Source organism: Hevea brasiliensis, chromosome 8 (assembly GCF_030052815.1).
Source record: "Hevea brasiliensis isolate MT/VB/25A 57/8 chromosome 8, ASM3005281v1, whole genome shotgun sequence".
NCBI classification, from domain to species: domain Eukaryota; kingdom Viridiplantae; phylum Streptophyta; class Magnoliopsida; order Malpighiales; family Euphorbiaceae; genus Hevea; species Hevea brasiliensis.
Genome location: NC_079500.1, coordinates 92,541,103 through 92,565,533, shown reverse-complemented (window position 1 = coordinate 92,565,533; position 24,431 = coordinate 92,541,103). Strand labels below are relative to the sequence as shown.

The window sequence follows — 24,431 nt, the reverse complement described above, 5'->3', positions numbered from 1 at the left end:
AAAAGTCTTAACATTTAATAGGGAGATGATGCATACGATATCGACTGTATTAAATAATTATTTTTATTAATTTTTATTTTTAAAAAATAAAAAAATACAAGTATATAAAAAATCTACATGAAATAGAATAATCAAAATATATAATTTTATGAATAATAAATTAAATAGAAAATGTGAAGCAATTAAATATAATTAATTAATTAATGCATTAGCTTAGACCTAGTCCATCATTCACCCAATACACAAATATGTGATATTCATATATTTAATAGGTGAATCTTATTATATATCTTATATTTTGGGTTTACAGTTTTGGCAAAAAAATTTTTTTTTCTTTTTATATATTTCTATATTTTACTTTTTATAATATATAATTAACAAAATTAATTCAAGATTTTGGAAAAATATTTCATCTTTTTGGACAAATTTAAAGATGCACTCTTATAATGGCATGTTGCATTTAAGATAAATAATTTTAAAGTACTCTACAGCGAAATCGAATCCTTAATCAATAAAAAAAAGGAAACTCTCATTCTTATCAATTGGACTAATCATGTTAGATATTGAATAGGATTAATACAGAGTGTTTTCTGTGTGGAATGACTAAGCTAGATGATGGAGTCCACCATTAAAGGAGCTCAACAAAATATGAGTTTTGTGAAACTGAAAAGTTTTTGTTTGCTTTTATTTTCTAGAAAAAGAAAATAAAAATAAGCCAAAGTAAAATTCTGGAAAGGTATAGACTCATGCTACTTGTTCAAAGGCATTGCCAATGTGAACCTCTTTAATTAATTCTATCAAATGCTATGATTTTCTGCATGTTCACACAATTAGCTTAGACAAGTTTTTTTTTTTTTTTCCTTCATTTTCTAAAATATATCATAAACCCAAATAAACACAATATTTGTTATATACTTATTTTATATTAAAATTTTAATAGTGAAAGCCACTAAACTCTAAATTAGGTTCCACCTATATTTATTTGAAAGAAGATTTTTAGAAATAAAATATGAATTTAATCATGTTGTGAAACTCAAAATCACTCAAAAAACTTCAATTATTAGTGACAAATCTAAATAATATATTAAAATATTTTATAATTATTGGCCTCCGTTTATTTTATAGAAAATCATTATTTATTTTAATGTTAAACTAATTATACGTGTTTGTATTATGGATCTATAAATTTTCATATTTTAAAAAATTATTAAAATTTAGAAAATAATTATCTTTTTAAAAAAGATAAAATTATTTTCTTTAAAAATATCTTAATTTTTGTTTTAATTAAAAAAATATTTTTTGTTAATTTTTTTTCCCTAAAATGTTAGAAAATGCTAACGTAAAATAAAGGGAGCAGTATTGTTATAAAATTTTACTTGATGAATGTATTTCATAATTCATGCTTTAAATTATAATTAAATATAAATGATTTATAATACAAAAGAGCTTCAAAGGTTATTTGGTCTGGTGGTAGGATTCTCGCTTAGGGTGCTAGAGGATCTGAGTTCAATTCTCGGAATGCTCTATTTTTAATTTCTCTCCTTAATTATTTCCAATCAATTACCAATATAATTATTCATCCTATAAAAAATTATTCCTGTTAAACAAGAACAAGATTTCATCAAATTCATCCTCCAAGAAAACAGCGTAAGGACTTGATTGGATTGGCAAAGATTCCAACAATAATGGAGCTGAGTGACGCAAGGGAAAGGCAGAGGCGACAGGCCCCGCCTCCCATGTTTTCGACGGTGGTCGTCGATGAAACTCTAGTTGTCAACAGAAGTACTGGGAAGGTCGTCAATAGGGTCTGATACCCAGCGGGCTGCCAAGGTTTCTTTTGTTTGCGAGGCCTTGTAGCATTGACTAATTTAGTGTAGCATTTTCTAATTTTATTATTATTATTATTATTATTATTATTATTATTATCTTTAAATTCAATGGTCTGGAGTGTGAACGGCAATCAGAGCTTCTTATAACATTTATTTTTTTTTTCTTTCTATTTGTAATAAAAAATTTTTAATGAGTGTTTTTAAAGCATTGGTTAAAAATAATTTTTTAAATTAATCGGGTTTAATTTTTTTTTAAACCAAATTAATCAGGTTTAACTTAAGTAGTATTGGATCCAAGGACTGTAAGAACTCGGACACGAAGAGCCAGTAGTTAGTGGAACTGGCAGCACCAAGAAAGGTCATTTGAGCATCCTGAGACGCTTGAGGCGTAGGACCCATGCTCTTCGGAGTAGGTTGTCGGGTTGTTTAAGATAAGAGATGATAATGGGCAAGGAAATTGAAAAAATTATCCTATCTAAAACTCTAAATCGATTAATATTTTAAAAGTTTAAATTTATTTTAAATTTAATTAAAATTTATTTTAAATTTAATTAAAATTTATTTTTAATATTAAATTCTTCATGTTGCATGGGAATCATATGGGTCATCCACTTTGAAGCAATAGATTACGTGGCTGGTTACGTACTTAGACTTTTATACTGCATGTTAGACTTTTCTTTCATTTCCATTAATTAATATTGCTAATGAGTGGCTTTAACAAGTCACTAATGACAGAAGGTTCATAAGATTTTACTTGTTCAAACGTTAATATAAATATATCTTCTTCTAATATAATATTAATATGATATTTTATTTATTTATTTTTATAATTAATTCTGACTAAAATTTAAGTTTAAAATTTCACTGTTCTGAAGACAACTCTAATATCATTTAACCCATTTAATACTTTTTTTCTTATATTTCAAAACTTTAAGAAAAGTTTTAAAAGAATTATTTACAACATAATAAATATTCTAAAATGAGGCCTAATTTTTTAATAATTAGAAGTGGCAAATGAACTAAATCAAATGAATTTGAATCGAATCATTTCAGGTTAAATATTACTTTAAATAATATTACTTTGAATTACTACATAAAAATGAATTATTAATCATTTTGAGTCAAGTAATTTTATATTGAGTTAAAGAATTGCATCAGAATTTGCCACTTATTAAATTCATTTTTTAAGTATAAGACTAAATAATTAAGTAGATAATATGCGTCTCTTTTTTTATAAGGGGATTGGGAGAGTGAAAACTCGTATTTGACACCTGCAAAATGAATAATATACCCTTAACTACTACACCAAGGCAGAGTAATTACACTATCTTTAGTTATGACAAAAGAAACTTGAATTAATTTGAAGCCTTTATTTTCATGGTTGAAGGAAATGTCAAGTTCCAACAAGAAGAAAATTATTATGAGAAAAATAACATTGTATATCAAATTGAAAAATGCCAAGTATTATGGCCATATTTGACAACATTTAGTGTTTTGGCCAAAACACTATCTTTCTTTTTTATAGGTGGCATATTGTCTATATTAGTATTTAAAGGTTGAGTGGTTACCAATATTATATCACTATTTTTATATGTAACAGCTAATCTCATAATTATTTTTACTGAATATTTTTACTTTAACAGTTAATAATTAACCACTAATAGTTAATATATCTGATAGTTAAGTGTTATTAAAATAGTTGATAGGGCGCTATTAAAATAATTAATAACTAATAAAACAATTAATATTATTGAATATTACCGAACAAGGTCTATAGTTTATTTTTCACTTGTTAAAATGTGAGTATGAACAAATAATAATTTGATTATTTGTAATATTGGGACTATTTTAGATTTTAAATATTAATATTCCAATATATTTGGATTACTGGATAATTTTTCAAATATTCAACTCTAAGATATTACTTCTACAATATAAAAAAATAATAATTTAACTGTTGCGTCTTAACATCATATACTTGGCTTTTAATTATAAAAGTCAAATATAAAATATTTACCAAAAAAGTCAAATATAAAGAGTAAAATTCAATTCCACTTATCAATTCGATTTGATTTTATTTAATTCAAAATAATTTATAATCTGTTTAATTTGTATAAAATTGAAGGATAAATCGATTGCCCAATTCAAAATTAACATATTTGGATTGATTTGAAAATTAATCTAAAATGATATGTAACCTGCAATTGATTTGAATGTGAATCAAAATCTTTTTTACATATCAATATAACTAATTTAAATTAATTAATATGCAATCCAAAATCTAAAATAATCATATACAACCCAAAATAATATGAGTCACCCTAATTAATCAAATTCACAAATGGTTGAAAATACCATCATTAATTTTATTTTTATTTTTTTTTTTACTTAAATTAGTGATTATATCTTAATAACTTGTTGTCTTATATTGTTCCACATTGATTTGAGATAATGTGTTTATATTATATATAATATTGGAATAAATTTCATTCCCTGAACTAACTTTTGGGATGGAGTCAGATGCAGTTCATTTTCTCAATATGGTATTAGAACTTGCCCTATTTTAATATTGGGCCGCCCATAGTTGTGCTTGCTCATATGTTCGTGTTTAGGTGTGAGGAGTGTGTGACGTTCTACCTTAATTTCGGATAAGGTATTTGTGCTATATATAAAAATTGAGCAAATCTTCTTTTTTAAGCTAACTTTTAAAGTGGAGTTAGTCCGACTCATTTTCTCTACATGCTTAATTTTAAACATCAAATGATATAGACATTAAAATGAAAAAAAATATATATAAATATATGAGAAAGTTAATTATTATAGTGAGGAGAAGAAAATGAAGAGGAATTTGATCTCAAATATTGTTGGAGTGAATGGTAAGATAAATTGAATGGTGTCCAATTCTAGAAGTTGGACGACAAAAATTCTATCCTTGGTTTGGGGCTGAATTTGTGTACAAATTACTTTTGTCTGCTAACTTGAAATTTTGTAGAAGTCTTTAAAAACTTTGTGGAAAAGAAATGTTGGGTTTTTAAAAGTCTTAACATTTAATAGGGAGATGATGTATACGTATCGACTGTATTAAATTAATAATTATTTTTATTAATTTTTATTTTTAAAAAATAAAAGAAATACAAGTATATAAAAAATCTACATGAAATAGAATAATCAAAATATATAATTTTATTAATAATAAATTAAATAGAAAATGTGAAGCAATTAAACATAATTAATTAATGAATGCATTAGCTTAGACCTGGTCCATCATTCACCCAATACACAAACATGTGATATTCATATATTTAATAGGTGAATCTCATTATATATATTGTATTTTGAGTTTACAGTGAACTGAGTTTTGGCAAAAAAAAAAAATCTTTTTATATATTTCTATATTTTATTTTTTATAATATATAATTAACAAAAATAATTCAAGATTTTGGAAAAATATTTCATCTTTTTGGACAATTTTAAAGATACGCTTTTGTAATGGCATGTTGCATTTAAGATAAATAATTTTAAAGTACTCACAGCGAAATCGAATCTCTCATTCTTATCAATTAGACTAATCATGTTAGATATTGAATAGGATTAATACAGAGTGTTTTCTGTGTGGAATGACTAAGCTAGATGATGGAGTCCACCATTAAAGGAGTTCAACAAAATATGAGTTTTGTGAAACTGAAAAGTTTTTGTTTGCTTTTATTTTCTAGAAAAAGAAAATAAAAATAAGCCAAAGTAAAATTCTGGAAAGGTATAGACTCATGCTACTTGTTCAAAGGCATTGCCAATGTGAACCTCTTTAATTAATTCTATCAAATGCTATGATTTTCTGCATGTTCACACAATTAGCTTAGACAAGTTTTTTTTTTTTTTCTTCATTTTCTAAAATATATTATAAACCCAAATAAACCCAATATTTATTATATACTTATTTTATATTAAAATTTTAATAGTGAAAGCCACTAAACTCTAAATTAGGTTCCACCTATATTTATTTGAAAGAAGATTTTTAGAAATAAAATATGAATTTAATCATGTTGTGAAACTCAAAATCACTTAAAAAGCTTCAATTATTAGTGACAGATCTAAATAATATATTAAAATATTTTATAATTATTGGCTTCCGATTATTTTATAGAAAATTATTATTTATTTTAATGTTAAACTAAAGATATGCGTTTGTATTATGAATCTATAAATTTTCATATTTTAAAAAATTATTAAAATTTAGAAAATAATTATCTTTTTAAAAAAATAAAATTATTTTCTTTAAAAATAACTTAATTTTTATTTTAATTAAAAAAATATTTTTTGTTAATTTTTTTTTCCCTAAAATGTTAGAAAATGCTAACGTAAAATAAAGGGAGCATTATTGTTATAAAATTTTACTTTATGAATGTTTTTCATAATTCATGCTTTAAATTATAATTAAATATAAATAATTTATAATACAAAAGAGCTTCAAAGGGTATTTGGTCTGGTGGTATGATTCGCACTTAGGGTGCAACAGGTTCTGAGTTCAATTCTCGGAATGCTCTATTTTTAATTTTTCTCCTCAACTATTTTCAATCAATTACCAAGATAATTATTCATCCTATAAAAAATTATTCCTGTTAAACAAGAACAAGACTGGATTGGCAAAGATTCCAACAATAATGGAGCTGAGTGACGCAGGGGAAAGGCAGGGGCGACAGGCCCCGCCACCCATGTTTTCGACGGTGGTCGTCGATGAAACTCTAGTTGTCAACGGAGGTACTGGGAAGGTCGTCAATTGGGTCTGACACCCAGCGGGTTGCCAAGGTTTCTTTTGTTTGCGAGGCCTTGTAGCATTGACTAATTTAGCGTAGCATTTTCTAATTTTATTATTATTATTATTATTATTATTATTATTATTATTATTATTATTATTATCTTCTTTAAATTCAATGGTCTGGAGTGAGAATGGCAATCAGAGCTTCTTATAACATTTATTTATTTATTTTTCTTTTTTTTTTTTTAAAAAAACCAAATTAATCAGGTTTAACTTAAGTAGTATTGGATCCAAGGACTGTAAGAACTCGGACACAAAGAGTCAGTAGTTAATGGAACTGGCAGCACCAAGAAAGGTCATTTGAGCGTCCTGAGACGCTTAAGGCGTAGGACCGATGCTCTTCGGAGTAGGTTGTCGGGTGGTTTAAGATAAGAGATGATAATGGCCAAGGAAATTGAAAAAATTATCCTACCTAAATTCTAAATTGATTAATATTCTAAAAGTTTAAATTTATTTTAAATTTAATTAAAATTTATTTTTAATTATTCGAATTCATCCCAAATTTAATTATTATTATTATTCAAAAAATGTTTGAATCTATTTAATTTTATATATGTTAATTAATAATTTATATAAAAAATTTTATTAATAATTTACATTTTAAAAATTTAATAATGTCATAAAATATTTAATTTTATTTTGTATAAAATTAAATATATAAAAATTATTATAAAAAAAAAATATATATTATATTTAATTAAATATTTATGCAAATAATATCAAGTAATGGATGCTCAACATATAAAACCAAAATGTGATTTGAACTAATTACGAGTATTAAATTTCAAATTTGAACCATCTTAAACTCAATTATATATTATTTAAATTTATTTTATTAAGATTTGATCTGATCAAGTACCCACAATAGTCCGACTAGTTGTGATTCCTATTCAAGATTTCTGTTGCTTATTTTTTTCATTTGCTAAAGGTAGAAGAGTAAAAAAAAATTATAATAAAAAAATTATATTTAGAAAGAGTAAAAAGATAATATGTATTATTTATATTTGAGAGGACAAAATAAATTTAAGGAATATAAGAAAAATTGAGATTTAAGAGATAAATAAATATAAAACTTATATTTGTTCATCTTTATATTCCATTAATTTACCCATTCTAAATAGAGTTACATAAATTATTTATCCTTACTTATTTTTATTTATTCCTCTTTCATTTTTATCCAAACACAGCCTAACTCATTTGAGAAAATTCTTATATACATCATAATATTTATGAATATAATTGATAAAAAACTAATTAAATTTTAATTTAATCAATTTAATTTTAGCAATTTAAGACAATTTCAAAATATTTATTATAATGGCAAAATATCAAAAGAATACAAATCTTCGTAGCTTTTTACTTTTCGCGTCACTTTTTAATTTTATCAATTTAATTATAAATTTTTTATATTATTTTCAATTTTTATAATAAATTTAATTAAAATAATTAAATTTATCAATTAACAAAAATAATTTAAAGTTTTCCATTTATTATCATTTTAACAATTCTTTAATTTTATTATTTTTAATATTTCCACATATATATATAAAAGATTTTATATGATTTAATAAAAATTGCTAAATTGATTAAAAAGATTTTAAGGATTATTTTTTTTAGAATAAGGATTAATTAATATTGATAATGTAGAAAAAAATATTTAAATTATTTTTATTAATTGTATTATTCAATTAAGTTTACTGCCAAATTGAAACTAATGAAAAAATTTAAGGATTAAATTAATAAAATTAAAATATTTAACTAAAATTGAAAATTTTATAAAGGTTTAAAATTTAGGGGGGTATAAAAAAATGATTAACAAAATTGGCTCATCACAGCTTAGTGGCTTCAAGTTTCTTATCACCTATTTAATTCAAGTTTAATCCTTTCAATTTGCATTTTATTATTTAGGCTTTCACAGTTTTTTTTTTTTTTTTTTCATTTTTTCAGCATTTAGGTGCTTAAAAAATAAATAAAAAATATTTTCTTGTAAAAAAAAATCATTTTTTTTAATTTTAATAATCTTATTAAAATGTGAATATATATATTATTAATTATAAATTTACATTTTATTATTTAGGCTTTACTGATTTTCTAATAAAATTGAAAGAAGAAATAAAAATTTCTTTTAGCAAAAATTGATCATCTTTAATTACTGTGCATTTAGATTAAAAGCAATAATCACTATAATTAGAAATTTCTTTTAGCAAAAGCTGACCCTTTTTAATTACTGTAGATTAAAAGTTAATAATCACCATATTTTTATAAAGAGTTGATATCATTTATAATTTAATAATTGCAGCTATTATATGTTCGACTTCATATCATAATTTTAATTATTAAATTAAATATTTATATCTAAATTTATAATTTTTTTTATTATATTTACTTAATTAATTTATAAAATTTAATATAAATATTTAATCTAATTATAGCATTAATTTTATATTAAATTAGCTCAATATTTAATAAATATATTTTTTTTATTTCAATAAATGAAATAATGCTTAACCCACTTCTAGTTGTTTTACGAAAAATATTTTTCATAATTTCTTATATTTAGAATATCGGATAAATTAGTTTGTTAATATTTTTCTGAATAAAGGAAAATTAAGTATTTTTTTAAAAAAATAACTTTTATTTAAAAATAAAAATTATTTTCTACTTTTTTAATTTTGATAATATTATTAAAATGTAAACATATTTATATATATAAGAAATAAATATATATCATTAATTTAATATTTTAATTAAATAATAAAAAATATTTTTATAAAAAATATATTTTAAAAAAATAATAAAAAATATTTTTCATATACAAAGCCTTAAATACTTTTCCTTTTTCAATAAAAAAAAAATATAAATCAATGGGTGTAATTCTAACAAGTGATTAATTTGTTTTTTCTATGGATTTCAGAATCCCTGACTCTTTTTTTCCTTGAATTTCAGAATCCCTGAATTTTAATTCTATGGATATTAAATATTAATATCCTCAATTAAAATATGCTTACTGCGTAGCCTAATGGCAAAAACGTAATATACTGCTATATGTAGACAAAAACTGTGCCGTTTCTCAACCCTTTGATCCTGGCTGCCTTCTTCGTTCTCCGTTTCATAGTGAACGGTGCCGAAGCTACTTCCGCCGACACCGGACCACTAATGTGATAAACTCACCGGCAAGTCTAGCTTGGCCAATTTCTTCTACAAATACAAAAGGTAATAAAATTTTTAATTTTCTTATTGAGCGAATTTTTTTGGTAAGCCATTATACACTCTCTTTTTTAAATCCAACTGTTGTTTCCTACAAAATGTAGTTTCTGCTTTGAGAAGGATTGCACATGAGAAGGTAGGCATGCGAGTGCTGCATAGGTCAGACTGAAATTTAAATGTTTGTGATAATTGAAACCATTTTTGGCTGGAACATTTTGCTTAGTGTTTGAAATGTGATTACATCACAGTTCATGGCCTTGTTCTTGGTTTGAAAAGTTCAATTACTTTATGGCTAAAAAGACTTTATTATGTTTGAGCAGTGCTAATGTTCTAAAATGAGTTTATTATGTTTGAGCAGTGCTGATGTTAATCATTCTCAGATGATATACAATTGTTTATAGTCTAAGCTCTTATCTTTTTATTCTTTCCTTTGCTTTCCCATGTCCTGAAACTAAGAATTATGTGTGTTCGCTTAGGGGTTGTTTGATTTTAAATGAATTCTACAAAATTTTATTTTTTGGTAATTGGAAATCTCTTTTCTCTTTTAATTGTCATTTTTCTAATAGTTTCTTAAGGATTTTGTAATGATAATGGAGTTTAGCTATTTCTGGGGCTCACCAGTTTGAGTATTACTTGTGAATATTATGTAAATATTTTAAGAAGGAAAAGCAATTGTATCAATCTTATGGAATCATTGGTTTTTGGCATTCAAAAAACATGTGCAAAGCTCAGGTAACCTGCTAGTTATTTTTATTGTTGTACCTATACCTGTTTGATTAATTGCAAATTTTACTGCGCTATGTTGTGCCTCACACTGCTTTTCATATAGCTGTACCTTCGTTATAAAACTTATTTTCTTTAGCATACATACTGATCATAGGGTTGGGAGTATGCTTACAGCCTTTCTTTTTTAACAGCAGTGCCCATCAATTTTGTGAAATGGCAACAGAGGGTGCTAAAAGCTTTGCAAGGAGGGACCGTCTCTTAGAGATTGAACAGAAAGTTCGAGGCTGGTGGGATGAGAAAGATGTTTTCAGGGCTGAACCTGGTGAAAGGCGTCCTGGGCCAGATGAGAAATTCTTTGGCAACTTTCCATTTCCTTATATGAATGGGTTTTTGCATCTTGGACATGCATTCTCCCTGTCCAAGCTTGAATTTACTGCTGCCTATCATAGGCTTAGGGGTGCTAATGTGCTATTGCCATTTGCTTTCCATTGTACTGGTATGCCCATTCAGCAGATAAACTTCATCGGGAGATTCAACAGTTTGGTGATCCGCCTGTATTTACCAAAGAAGTGGAGGAGCAAGTAGAACCACAAACAGAGCCAGACAATGCACATGAGAGTGTGCCAGTAGATAAGTTCAAGGGGAAAAAGTCCAAGGCTGCATCAAAATAGGGGGGACAAATGTTCCAGTGGGAAATTATGCGCAGTTTTGGCCTTTCTGATAGTGAGATATCAAAGTTCCAGGATCCATATGAATGGTTGAGGTACTTTCCTCCATTAGCCATGGAAGATCTTAGGGCTTTTGGCTTGGGCTGTGATTGGAGACGTTCATTTGTTACTACAGATATAAATCCATATTTTGATTCCTTTGTGCAGTGGCAGATGGGAAACTAAAATGCATGGGCAAGATTGTCAAAGATGTGCGTTACACAATTTACTCTCCCTTAGATGGCTAGCCATGTGCAGATCATGATAGGGCAAGCGGTGAAGGAGTGCAGCCCCAAGAATACACTCTTATCAAGATGGAGGTGTTGCCACCTTTCCCTGCTAAACTGGAGCCTTTAGGAGGGAAAAAGATATTCCTAGCTGCTGCTACATTGAGACCTGAGACAATGTATGGACAAGCAAATGCATGGGTGTTGCCCGATGGTAAATATGGAGCTTTTGAAATCAATGAAACAGATGTATTCATCCTCACAGAGAGAGCAGCCCTTAACCTTGCCTATCAAAACTTCTCAAGGTTCCCTCAGAAACCTAGTTGCTTGCTTGAGTTAACTGGTTATGAGCTGATTGGCCTTCACTTGAAGTCTCCTCTTTCTTTCAACAAGATCATATATGCTCTTCCCATGCTGACAATTCTTACAGACAAAGGCACTGGGATTGTGACCAGTGTCCCTAGTGATGCCCCTGATGATTATATGGGATTGCATGACTTGCGAACAAAACCAGCTCTAAGGGCAAAGTATGGTGTGAACGATGAATGGGTAATACCCTTTGAGATTGTACCAATCATCAATATTCCAGAATTTGGAGATAAGGCTGCTGAAAAAGTTTGCTTGGATCTGAAAATTAAAAGCCAAAATGAGAGAGAAACTTGCCGAAGCAAAGAGGTTGACCTACCTGAGAGGATTTACAGAGGGAACAATGATTGTTGGAGAATTTAAAGGAAGAAAAGTCCAGGAAGCAAAGCCATTGATTAGAGCCAAGCTCATTGAGCTGGGTGAGGCAATTATGTATAGCGAGCCTGAGAAGGGGTTGTGTCAAGGTCTGGAGATGAATGTGTTGTGACTCTTACTGATCAATGGTACATTTCATATGGGGAAGAAGAATGGAAGAAACTGGCAGAGGAATGCTTATCCAATATGAATCTCTACTCTGATGAGACTCGGCATGGCTTTGAGCACACATTGAGTTGGCTAAATCAGTGGGCTTGCTCAAGATCTTTTGGACTTGGGACTCGGATACCCTGGGATAAAGATTTCCTTGTTGAATCCTTGTCTGATTCCACTATCTACATGGCTTATTACACTGTTGCCCACCTGCTTCACAATGAGGACATGTATGGCACATACAAACCTCATCCTGTTCAGCCTGAGCAAATGACTGATGAGGTATGGGATTTTATCATCTGTGGTGGTCCATATCCCAAGTCATCAAATATACCTTCATCTATACTTGATAAGATGAAGCAGGAATTTGAATATTGGTACCCATCTGATCTTCGAGTCTCTGGTAAGGACCTCATCCAGAATCATTTGACATTCTGCATTTACAACCATACAGCAATCATGGCCAAGAAACACTGGCCTCATGGATTCAGGTGTAATGGGCATATCATGCTCAATTCTGAAAAGATGAGCAAGTCTACAGGAAATTTCAGGACATTGCGCCAGGCTATTGAGGAATTCTCGGCTGATGCAACTCGTTTCTCTCTAGCTGATGCTGGGGATGGTATTGATGACGCGAACTTTGTATTTGAAACTGCGAATGCTGCAATCCTTCGTCTCACTAAAGAAATTTCTTGGATGGAAGAGGTTCTGGCTGCAGAGTCATGTCTGAGAATGGGCCCCTCATCTACTTATGCTGATAGAGTGTTTGCAAATGAGATGAATATAGCTGTCAAAATGACTGATCAAAATTACCGAGACTACATGTTTAGAGAAGCTCTAAAAACTGGGTTTTATGATTTGCAAGCTGCCAGGGATGAGTACAGGTTCTCATGTGGCAGTGGGGGCATGAACCATGACTTAGTACAGTGTTTTATGGATGTGAAAACACGGCTTATCACTCCAATCTGTCCACACTATGCAGAATATGTTTGGAGGGAGCTTTTGAAGAAGGATGGTTTTGTTGTAAATGCAGGCTGGCCTTCAGCTGGTTCTCCTGATCGAACTCTGAAGGCTGCTAACAAGTACTTGCAGGACTCAATTGTTTTGATGAGGAAACTGCTTCAAAAACATCTCTTGGGTTCAGAGAAAGCCAATAAGAAAGGAGTCTCCGTTGCAGCAGTAACTGAAGACAAGATGACAGGCTTGATATATGTGAATGAACAATTTGATGGATGGAAGGCAGAATGCTTAAGGAAACTTCAAAGCAAATTTGACAGTAACAAACGTACTTTTGCCCCAGATGGGGAGATAATCGCGGCACTAAAGAATAGTTCTGTTGGGCAGGCCACAAATTTTAAACAAACACAAAAACTTTGTATGCCTTTCTTGAGGTTCAAGAAGGATGAGGCCATTGCAATTGGGGCTCAGGCCTTGGAGCTGAAGCTGCCATTTGGAGAGATCGATGTCCTTAAGGAGAACTTGGACTTGATTAAGAGACAAATTGGTCTTGAAGAGGTGGAAATATTGGCAGCAAGTGACCCTGATGCTCTTGCTAAAGCTGGTTCTCTTGTCTCACTGCTGAACCAGAATCCTGCCTCTCCTGGTAGCCCAACTGCCATCTTCTTGACTAGTTGAGTGGACTCATTCTCAGTTATTCAGTGCATCTTCTTCAAGGTATAAAGCTTTATTTGAGATTTGATAGACCTCTTTTCTTGAACTGAAGATTTAATAAACTTTGATGTGCCTTATTATCATGTTTTATGCAAATCTTCCTTTGTTGGCTTGAAATTTTGGGCGCTTATTATCCCAGCTCTCTATATTAATAGGTAATTGATACTTGACAACCCCACCACAGAGATATGATGGAAGAAATATCGACTCTTGTGCAGTGCTAATGATATTTATTACATAGATTGCATTAGAGAAGAAAGTACTTGTGCAGACCAAAGAAGTTCCTGTGAATGTTCTGTTGGGATGCTATCAGTTTGAAAAGTAGTCTATTCTATCAACAATGGAAGTAGGAACTTACAGTCTCCTTACATTGAACTGATATACATCTTGAATTTTGTCTCATTATTTTGGTGGTTGATGAACTGGAGTAGATGTTTGGGGAAGTTGGCATGGGTTAAAATCAGTTTCCTGTCTACAGGGTTGTACTCTACCCTTTCTCTTTTTTTTTTTTTTTCTTTTTTTTTTTTTTTCATTTGCTTTGGATAGTATTACATTGAGATGTTTATCTAGCTACACTTGCAAATATTCACTTTGGGTTGTTCATTATGGTTTGTTTGCAATAATTTGATTCAGTTTACAAGGGATGTTCTACAGGAATTCTAATGGTTTCACAATTATACTGATTGATGAAGTCAGGAAAAGTAAGGGCAGGGGGAATTCAGGCGTGTAAAACTTTCTGTACATTCTATTTGATAATTTCAATTAATTAAAGTACTTTTAAATGCTTTTTAACCAAGTACCTGAACTATAAGTCAAAAGTTAAAAATAAATAGTATTTTTTAAATAATAATTAGTATTTATTTTATGTATAACACGTAGGGGTGTGCAAACGGTCGGTTCGGTTCTGAACCGAACCGAACCGATAAAATCGAAAATTGAAAATAAAAAATTTTAAAAATCGAATCGAACCGATTGATAAGAGAAAATCGAACCGAATCGAACCGATAAATATCGGTTCGGTTCTGTTTTAAACCGATCAAACCGAAATTTATAAAATTTCATATTTTTTAACATTAAATCTAAATAATAAAAACATAAAAACAAAAAAAATTAGAAATCAAAACTCAAAAATCTTAAGGTTCGGTTCGGTTTTCTTTGATTTCGGTTCGGTTCGATTCAATTTGGTTCGATTTTTTTATTTCCTATATATATTAATAATTTCGGTTTTGTCCGGTTTTTTTGATTTTTTTATGAAAATAACCGAACCGAACCGATTAATCCGAAATTATTAAAATTATAAATCGAACCGAATCGATTAAATTTTAAAATCGAATCGATTGAACCGAATTAATCAGTTCGGTTCGATTTTTCGGTTTAAACCGAAAACTGCATACCCCTAATAACACGTGTAATCGGTATTTGTTATATGTATTCACCGTCTAATTGTTTTATATAAATTTTTTTGTTAAAAAATTTATATTTATTAACTGAAAAACTTTAAAATTAACAGAAATTTTCCATCAAAACATTCACAATTTAAAAAAAAAAAAATCCTATTCAAGTAAAAATGGCAAAAAAAGTTATGCAACATCTTAATTTTGCTAATAAAAATAAATCAAAAGTACCCAAAGATATTACCTAAAAAAAATGGTGAAAATTAAAAGCCTTTCTTCTCACATTAGAATTCTCATTCAAACAAAAATAATTAACTCGATGCTTATGTAGTTTACTATTTTTAAATTTAATTTTATAAAAAAATTTTAATATTTATATTGTTCATCAAATAGTACATTTACAAATTGGAATACATAAATACATAAAATATTTAAGTAAATAAGGATACTTTTAATATGATTTCTATTTTTCTTAGTTTATATTGATTAATTCAATTTTTAATTAGATAAAAAAAATTCTTGATAAAATTATATTTCTCTATAAAATAGGATTTGAATTTAAGTAGGAAAACAATCTAACTAATCAAATTAAATATTTGTTTAAATAATAATTAGTTCTTATATTATTTTTTAGCTAATCAAAATGAAGCGAAATTATAATATAAGGCATGTGTTTATAATTTTAATAGTATAAATAAATAAATGTCAGAATTTTTAAATTTTTACACAATCATATTATATTAATTAGTGAGTTAATAATACTCAATATGAGACTTTTGCATCAATTTTAATATATGAAAATTATAGACGATTAAATTATTTCTAATTTAAATTTATAAATCTCATTTAAATATTACTAAATCCATTAAATTACGATTTTCATATATAAATGTAAAATTTTATGATATCCTGAATTAGAGTTAGAATTTTATTATTATTATAATAGGATTATTAAAAGACAGAGTACAACTAATATATTTAAAAAAAAATACTAATAATGTAACGTTAAGAATATCTATAAATTAAAATACATTAATTAATTTTTTATAGAAATTTTATAATTGAAATTTTAATTTTATAATTATAAGTAAAACACAAATCTAAGTATGGATAGGGATGTGAAAGTTGAATTAAATAAGGATATATAAATAATTAGGCTCATTATAAATAATTGTAATTAAAAATTTTATGATATAAATATTTTAATAAATAATTAAATAGTAATAATATTATAATTATTTAAGTTATTATAGAGAAAATAATTATTAATTATTATAAATAAATTAATTTTTTTAAATATATTTATGCTTATAAATTTAAAATAGAATTTTACTAGAAAAATAATTTTTTTTCAAGAATTTCGTTAACTTAATTACTTTTTTTAATATTTTTTTTCAACGATTTCTATAGCTTTTTTTTTATTAATTTTTTGTTATCATAAAAAAACATAAAGAGAATCCTACTTACTTTAAAATTACTTTTAGTTTTCCATATTTAATTAAATTTAATTTTTTATTAGTATAATTAATTTTAAATTACATAACTAATTAAATTTAGTCATTCATTATTATAATTCTAAATTATTATGGGTGTTTTGGGTAAACTGATATTTTCCACTTCCCATATTTATATATTATATAGTTTATAAATTAATTATATTTTTTTATTTTGTACTTATTAATTTTTTATTTTAATTAATTAGTTCTTATAAAATTTTATATTTAATTGATGTTAAATATAAGTAGGAATAAGATTTTAAATTTATACAAATATTAAATTAATTTTAATAATAATTTTGAAATATTAATAAGTACATGAAAAAGAAAAAAAAATTTTAATGTCCAAATTATAGAATAAAATTAATTAAGTTTATTGACAAAATTAATTAAAATCATTAAAATTAAAAATTTAATTTTAATTAATTGGATAAATCGGTCAAATCATTGTTACTGCAATAAAATTATTAATTTTCTATGTGAGATGTCAAATTAAATATAATTTTTTATGACTATTTTTTAAAATTATTTTTCATTTATAATAAAATATTTTATTTAAAGTTTATTTTATTCAATATATTTTTTAAAATATTACTATGAATTAGTGTTAGAATCATTATTGCTATTAAAAATTTATATTGTAATATTAAAAAAAACTTTATAATATATTTTTGGTATTTGCCTAATCTAAATTTTCTCATTTGATTTATTAAAACATTTATTTATTTTTCTATTAGCTTGATTAATAATATATAAATTTTAATAAAATAAAATTTGAAATTTTTAGAGATAAATTAGTTTTGAACCTTCTTTTACGGGTTCTATATTTTAATCAAATTAAGTAATTATTTAACAAAAATCATGAAAATTAAAATATAATTTATGGTTTATATAATATTTTTTTTATTAATCAAAATATACAATTAAAAAAAAATAAAAAATTCATTTACAGAAATTGATTAGTAATATGTTAAAATAATTGATTGAGATTTATTAAATATAAGCTGCAAACTAACTTATTTACACTCTCTTTAATTTTTTGATAAAAATTTTATTGTACTAAATTATTTTATCGTCAATATTCACATGATTTTTTTAATTATTTTATTAATTTTTAATAATATAAATTCATAGAATGTAATAAGTATGAACTATCAAAATTATAAATTTTATATTAAAAGTATCTAATTAATTTATTATATATATACGATATCTCTTTTTTTTAATAGAATAATGTCTAATTCACCCCTATACATTTCAAGAGGATTTAATTTAGCCCATATTTTACTTTTGAGCCAAATTAGCCTCTAAAGTTTTCATTAAAGCTTAAAATAGTCCGATCATATAAAAGTGAGATACACGCACCAAATTAAATAAATATTTAATAATTTTTTATTTTTAATAATAAAATATTATTTTAAAAATAATTAATTGAAATTAAAAAATGCTATTTTTATACTCTCATATAATTAAGTAAATTTATAAAATTAAAATTGAAATTAAAAACAAAATTTGTTATATTTACAAATAATTAAATTAACAAGCATAAAAAATATTTTATTTATATTTTCATATAACTAATTAAAATTCAAAAAAATTATAATAAGTGTTAACTAACTAAAATTAAAAATATAAAAAATATTATTTTCATATAATTACTTAAAAATAAATAATAAATAATATTTTCATACTTTCATATAATTAATTCAAAATAAAAATTAAAATTAAAAAATTTAAAATTAATTATAATTAACAAAAATAAAATATAAAAATATAATTTTTATATTTTCATATACTTAACTAAAATTGGAAAAAATATTGTGGATTTTATGCATAGTAATTTTGGGACAATTTGAGCTTTAAGACTAATTTAGCTCAAAAGTAAAAAATAGATTAAATTGAATTTTCTTGAAAAGTACAAGGAGTAAATTGTACATTTTTCCTTCTTTTAATTGCATCCTCTCGTTCAAACTTCAAACTTCTTCTAGGCATAACGATTAGGGTTTCTAGAATCCTGTTCTGTTCTTGCTTGGCTACGGAGTCCGGACCCATAGAAAGCACATAACTGGAGAGAAGAGGTAGGTAAAGTGTCGTCCAAGGACCCAAAAATAAGGACGGAGATCCAGTGAGCTCAGGTGAGTTATGAATTGGTTCACTTTAATGTTTTTGCTTGCTTTTGTTATTATCTAGGGGAGGGGCGATGAAACTAGTAGATGATTGCCTGTTGCCCTGGGGCTTTGGACAACATGTATCTGGAATTGTTTCGTTAGCTAATGATGAGTGGGAAAGATAATTAAAGGGGGAATTGGAAATAATTCTCCTTAGAAAGCCATTCTCTTTCTGAGATTCATGATCTTTACTGACCCAAACAGAAATTGCCCAATTTCGAGGACACAGATTCAATAACATCCCCAATTCTAAAATCTCGAAATTAAACTGATTGTGCTTGTGAATATATTTTTGTATAACTGGGTAGATTTGTTGTTGTGGGAATGGACGGAAGATGTGATTTCTATTTGGGTTATTTGTTTGTTCATTCCGGTTGAGCTCTAAAACTTGTGTGTTCTTATATAATTGATAAATAATGTGCAATAATTTCAAAAAAAAAATTACTAAGAATTCATTGAAACTTGTTAACAAACTTCCTAAGTGAATTAATTAAATTATAGCTTGCCAATAAACTTTTAACAAAGTCCCCTTGTCTTTATTCTTTCCCAATTATTCTTTTTCATTGAAACTGTGCATTTCATTTATTCTCCCATCAATACAAGATAAAAACATTTTGTCCACCAATTTTGGAAGCTAAATTGGGTTGTCAAGGGGAATTAAAAGAAAACCTGAATCAACGTGGGGGTTTCATTTCATATGCCTACCCACTTATTCTTTCTAAAATATTTCTCTTCAGGACAATGATGACTGAGATTTGATGTGCCTTCTTTTCTTTTTTATTTCTTATTTTTGCAGTTAATTGGAGGGTTTTTTTTTTTTTTTTTTGGCCTCGGTGGCAATGATTTACACTGCAATTGATAACTTCTACCAAACTGACGAGCAGTTACAGAACTCACCATCTAGGAAAGATGGAATTGACGAAGCCACTGAAACTACCCTCAGAATCTATGGATGTGATCTGATCCAAGAGAGTGGAATTTTACTCAAACTGTATCCTCTTCTTCTTGTGTTTAATTTTTGTTATGATATTAGGTCCTATGGGACTTTGTTTGTTTTTATTTATTTTTAAATCTGGTTCCTTAAAATTGTTGTTCACAGACCTCAAGCTGTGATGGCCACTGGTCAAGTTCTATTCCATCGGTTCTATTGCAAAAAGTCATTTGCCCGATTTGATGTCAAGGTTAATCCTTATTTTCATTTGGAATGTTGAGAAGTTCACATTCATTTCGGTTGAAGTTTTGTGATTCTTAACTTCCATTTTATGAAAATTTTCTAGAATTCATTCTTTATTTTAGCAACAAGGATTAGTAATATATCTGATTAGAAGAATTGCTATATGTGTTTCAATGATTTTCAACTAATAATTAGGATGTGGTAATATATTTTGCAGAAAGTTGCAGCTAGTTGTGTCTGGCTTGCATCTAAACTAGAGGAAAGCCCTAGGAAGTCCAGGCAAGTCATTATTGTTTTTCATAGAATGGAATGCAGGAGAGAGAATTTACCTATAGAATTTTTGGACCTAAATTCAAAGGTTAGAATCTCAATATCTTGTATAATTTACACCATGTTATGTATTTTTTTTTTCTTTCACTTTAGTCCTAGGGTTTTGAAATTGGGTTTTTTTTTTTTTTTTTTAAAAAGAAATTTGCAGAGCTGAAGGTAGAACTGAGCAGAACAGAAAGACACATATTAAAAGAGATGGGTTTTGTTTGTCATGTTGAGCATCCCCACAAATTCATCTCAAACTACCTTGCCACCCTCGAAACACCTCCAGAGTTGAGACAAGAAGCTTGGAATCTTACAAATGATAGGTACTTCCTGCAGTTCTGCCAGTTCTTTGTGTTTGGTTCATCCATTTAGCTTGATAATTTTCTATGCTCTCTTGTACCAGCACTAATAAATTCATGAGGTGAGAATTATATTATTTGGATCAGGATTGTCTAAATAAAATTAGAAGCAATATGATAGATTTAGCATCATTTTTGGTTTTCTTCAAAGCCAAGTTGAAAATTTTGGGTTGCATCTTACAAATAACTGCATTACTGCTTCTTATAAATGGAAGTATAATTTTTTTCCCCTCTTGCCATTATACACCCCAGGTTCACCCCTCCGCCAAAAAAAAACCTCTTTTAGTTGTGTTGGATAGAATTTGGAAATTTCTCTAGTGCTCTTAGTGATTAGCTTTACTGAAATAATACTTTCTAATGCTGTTGATGTAGAACTAGGAAGAACAAGGGACCAAGAGAAACAAATTCTCATTAATCAAAGAGAAACAATTCTCAATTTTTATTGCTCAAATAAATAATCAAAGTCATAATAAGTCTGTAATTAAAATAGAGATACTAAGGCCAAGTTTGAAATCCCAATTGCATTAGGATTTAGGAATCCAAATTTAACCCTAATTAGGAATACTAATTTAAAATAAACTAAAATAATAATAAGTCTAGAAATAATAAAATTCCTAAACAATAAAATTCTAAATTTCCTAATTCTACAATAATAATAATCCTAACCCAATACTGCATCAGCTATGCTCAAGATCACTGTCTTTTAATTTGTGTATGTGTGTGTATGTTTTTTAGCTTTTAATATAGTACAAGTTCCGGCATATAATTATTAGGTAACATGAACTACAACCCAGAAGAGAGTTGGGTGGAGGGTGGTTATTTGGCTGAAGGCATTTGTGAAAAATTAGCGTAGTTAAGTTGGTTAGAATAATGGGTAGAATTACATGTAATACATTGCTTCATTTACTAATAGTTCATAGATTATATTGTTTTAATGATCAGCCATTATCTCTCTCTTTTCCTAGGACATAATATGTTCTTTCTTGTTGGTTTATTTATCATCTCTCTATTTGGAGCAGTTTGCGGACAACCTTGTGCGTTCGTTTCAAGAGTGAGGTTGTGGCTTGTGGGGTTGTATATGCCGCTGTACGTAGGTTCCAGGTACCCCTTCCTGAGAATCCACCATGGTGGAAGGCATTTGATGCAGATAAATCTGGGATTGATGAAGTTTGTAGAGTTCTGGCTCACTTGTACAGCCTTCCCAAGGCAAAGTACATATCGGTCTGCAAGGATGGAGATTTTTCTTTTTCTAGCAAGTCTTCAGATTCACAACTTCAATCAGTTCCAAAGGTGGTTTTATTATCCTTTTTAATTTCAATACTCTTTGTGTCAGCATCTGCTTTATACCTTTTGGCTTTGACAATGTTTGCAATTGTTATCATCATAAAAGAGTGCATGTACTATAAATGGCAATTACTGCCATTGTTTAAAGAAAATGGAGCATTGTAGTGGCTGTTATCACTAAATGATACTTCACGTATTGAAGAGAATTGTCTTATGTTTAAAATAATAATAATAGTTAATAATACCGCTGATTGAGAATGTGATATAATGAAGGTGCTTTTGTTTCTGTGCTCTTCATATAGGAAGTTCTGCAGGGTGGCTCACCAGCTAATGATATTGTTGCTCCTAAGGCAGCCTCAACTGTTGTTAATGCTGAATTGGGCGGTTCAAAGGGTGCAATAAAAGCAGCCCTAGACAAGCTGAAGGAATCTAAGAAGAGTGATGATGAGTCCAAGTCTGCAAATGGGGAGGCAAGAGATGAGCCCATTCCAAGGTCCAAGTCTGAGCACAGAGCAGAGGCAAGTGGGGACAGGAGCAAGGACAGGGACAGGGATAGGGATCGGGACAGGGAGAGAGAGAGGGATAGAATAAAGGCCCAGGATCGTGAGAGGAGTAGAGATTCTGATAGGGAAAGAGAGCGAGAGGAGACTGAGAGGGACAGAGATAAATCCAAGGATCGAAGTCATCGTTCAAAGGATAGAGGAAAGGATTCAGGTTATCTATTGAGTTTCATTTGTTAGTCAGCCTAGTTCTGAAGCACATACTTCTGTATCACTAATATCGTAGTTGTTAACAATTTTAACTGTCCTCTAACTGATCTTCTAATTTTGTGTTCTTCCAACATAAATACAGGACATCCGGAGAAATCAAGATATCTTTCATCACGTGGTATGCATCCATATTTTCTTCCAGTTATGATATGTTTGGTTTCATTTTCAATTTTCTTTCACTATTTACAAGTTCGATCACCTGAAACTATTTTGCATTTTCAGATCGTGACTATTACAGCTCTTCTTATTCTTCAAGGGAGAAGGATCGTCACAGACATCACTCATATGCTTAAAACTCTCATTGAAGTGTGCACCCTGTTGTAGCAGTTGTCAGAAACACTCTAGTTGTAAATGACTTTCTTTTCTTTTTGACACATTTAGTGAGCAGGCCATCATTTTTGTACGGCACTTGAGCTGACATTGGTTTTGCTTGTCCTGCAATTGTGAGAAAAGTTTCTTTCTTCCAGTTCTTTCTCCATTTATAATATCCTGCTGATTACCATAACACAAGACAGTCAATGTGGTTGTGAACATGATATTTTTGTGCTGTATCTGTACTATTTGCATGAGAATCATCTATTTTTCCAGTTCAAAATAGAAGTATACCTTTTGCAACGTATTAGGGTCTCTAACCATAATCAAATTCCTGGGCTGAAAATTTGCAATGATCTTGGTGGTTTTTACTGCCGCTCAGAATGGTATGGATAAGAAGATAATGAAGCAAGGAGGAAATACCTCCGGTGTAGATGAGTAGTTGATAATTTAGATGGAACACACTGGTATTGCCTATAAAAGCATTGGTGTTATCTTGAGCATTAACATTAGTTTATGCAGGATTTTTTTTTTCTTCCAGTGAGATTCGTGGCTGCAAAATGAAGGAGACAAGGACTTGTTGTCTATCCTATAAATTCTCTCTTTGTTCAAAGAATGTACCCTAAGATATCCTGTTTCGTTATTGCTGGCTCGAAAATTAACATAAATTTTCCTGCCATTTTAAGGTTAAGGTTGAGGTTGTTGAACTCTTGCTTCACAGGTTTCTATTCCAGCTGGATATGGATTTGTTCAAAATCCATTTTTTGGTTACGAAAAAATAAGCTAAAATCTATGGATTTTACCAAATTTATCAGCCACTGAAATCTCTCAAAATGAGAGATTTTAGAGCTACTTGTAAGAGTTGAGATTTTGCAAAATTTATATTTTAATATATAAAAAATTTATTTAAAAAATTCTATAAATAAATTTTTTATTCTAAAATTGTACTTCATTTCTATAAATCTTATTGACATACCAAACAAATAAAATTATATAAATTTATTATATAAGGCATAAATTTATTATATTAGACATAAATATATTGTATTAGACATTTATAAAAACAACATAAACTTTTAATTTTA

The 24,431-nt window shown here is 28.0% G+C and overlaps 1 protein-coding gene and 1 pseudogene across 2 annotated transcripts; both read left to right on the top strand.

The window, feature by feature from the left end:
- The first annotated feature begins 9,722 nt into the window (after window positions 1-9,722).
- LOC110662617 (leucine--tRNA ligase, cytoplasmic-like) lies at window positions 9,723-14,800 on the top strand (annotated as a pseudogene).
- Window positions 14,801-18,930: 4,130 nt separating this feature from the next.
- On the top strand, window positions 18,931-23,645 carry LOC110662618 (cyclin-L1-1). Of its 2 annotated transcripts, none has more exons than XM_021821667.2 (9): window positions 18,931-19,099; window positions 20,017-20,123; window positions 20,232-20,313; window positions 20,524-20,664; window positions 20,775-20,944; window positions 22,000-22,270; window positions 22,567-22,978; window positions 23,117-23,152; window positions 23,257-23,645. In XM_021821667.2, the coding sequence occupies exons 3-9, from the start codon at window positions 20,245-20,247 to the stop codon at window positions 23,325-23,327; spliced, it is 1,170 nt and encodes a 389-aa protein (XP_021677359.2). In that variant the 5' UTR covers window positions 18,931-19,099; window positions 20,017-20,123; window positions 20,232-20,244; the 3' UTR covers window positions 23,328-23,645. The 2 variants fall into 2 exon arrangements, with proteins under 2 accessions (XP_021677359.2, XP_021677358.2); XM_021821666.2 differs by having other exon boundaries at window positions 19,929-20,123.
- Window positions 23,646-24,431: the final 786 nt, after the last annotated feature.

What these genes read in the sequence shown, in the direction of transcription:
- LOC110662618 (XM_021821666.2), top strand. Translation starts at nt 19,972, where the DNA reads ATGATTTACACTGCAATTGATAACTTCTACCAAACTGACGAGCAGTTA. An exon ending in TTGCCCGATTTGATGTCAAG is followed by an intron (nt 20,314 to 20,523) that starts GTTAATCCTTAT and finishes TATATTTTGCAG; the next exon opens with AAAGTTGCAGCTAGTTGTGT. An exon ending in GGATAGAGGAAAGGATTCAG is followed by an intron (nt 22,979 to 23,116) that starts GTTATCTATTGA and finishes ACATAAATACAG; the next exon opens with GACATCCGGAGAAATCAAGA.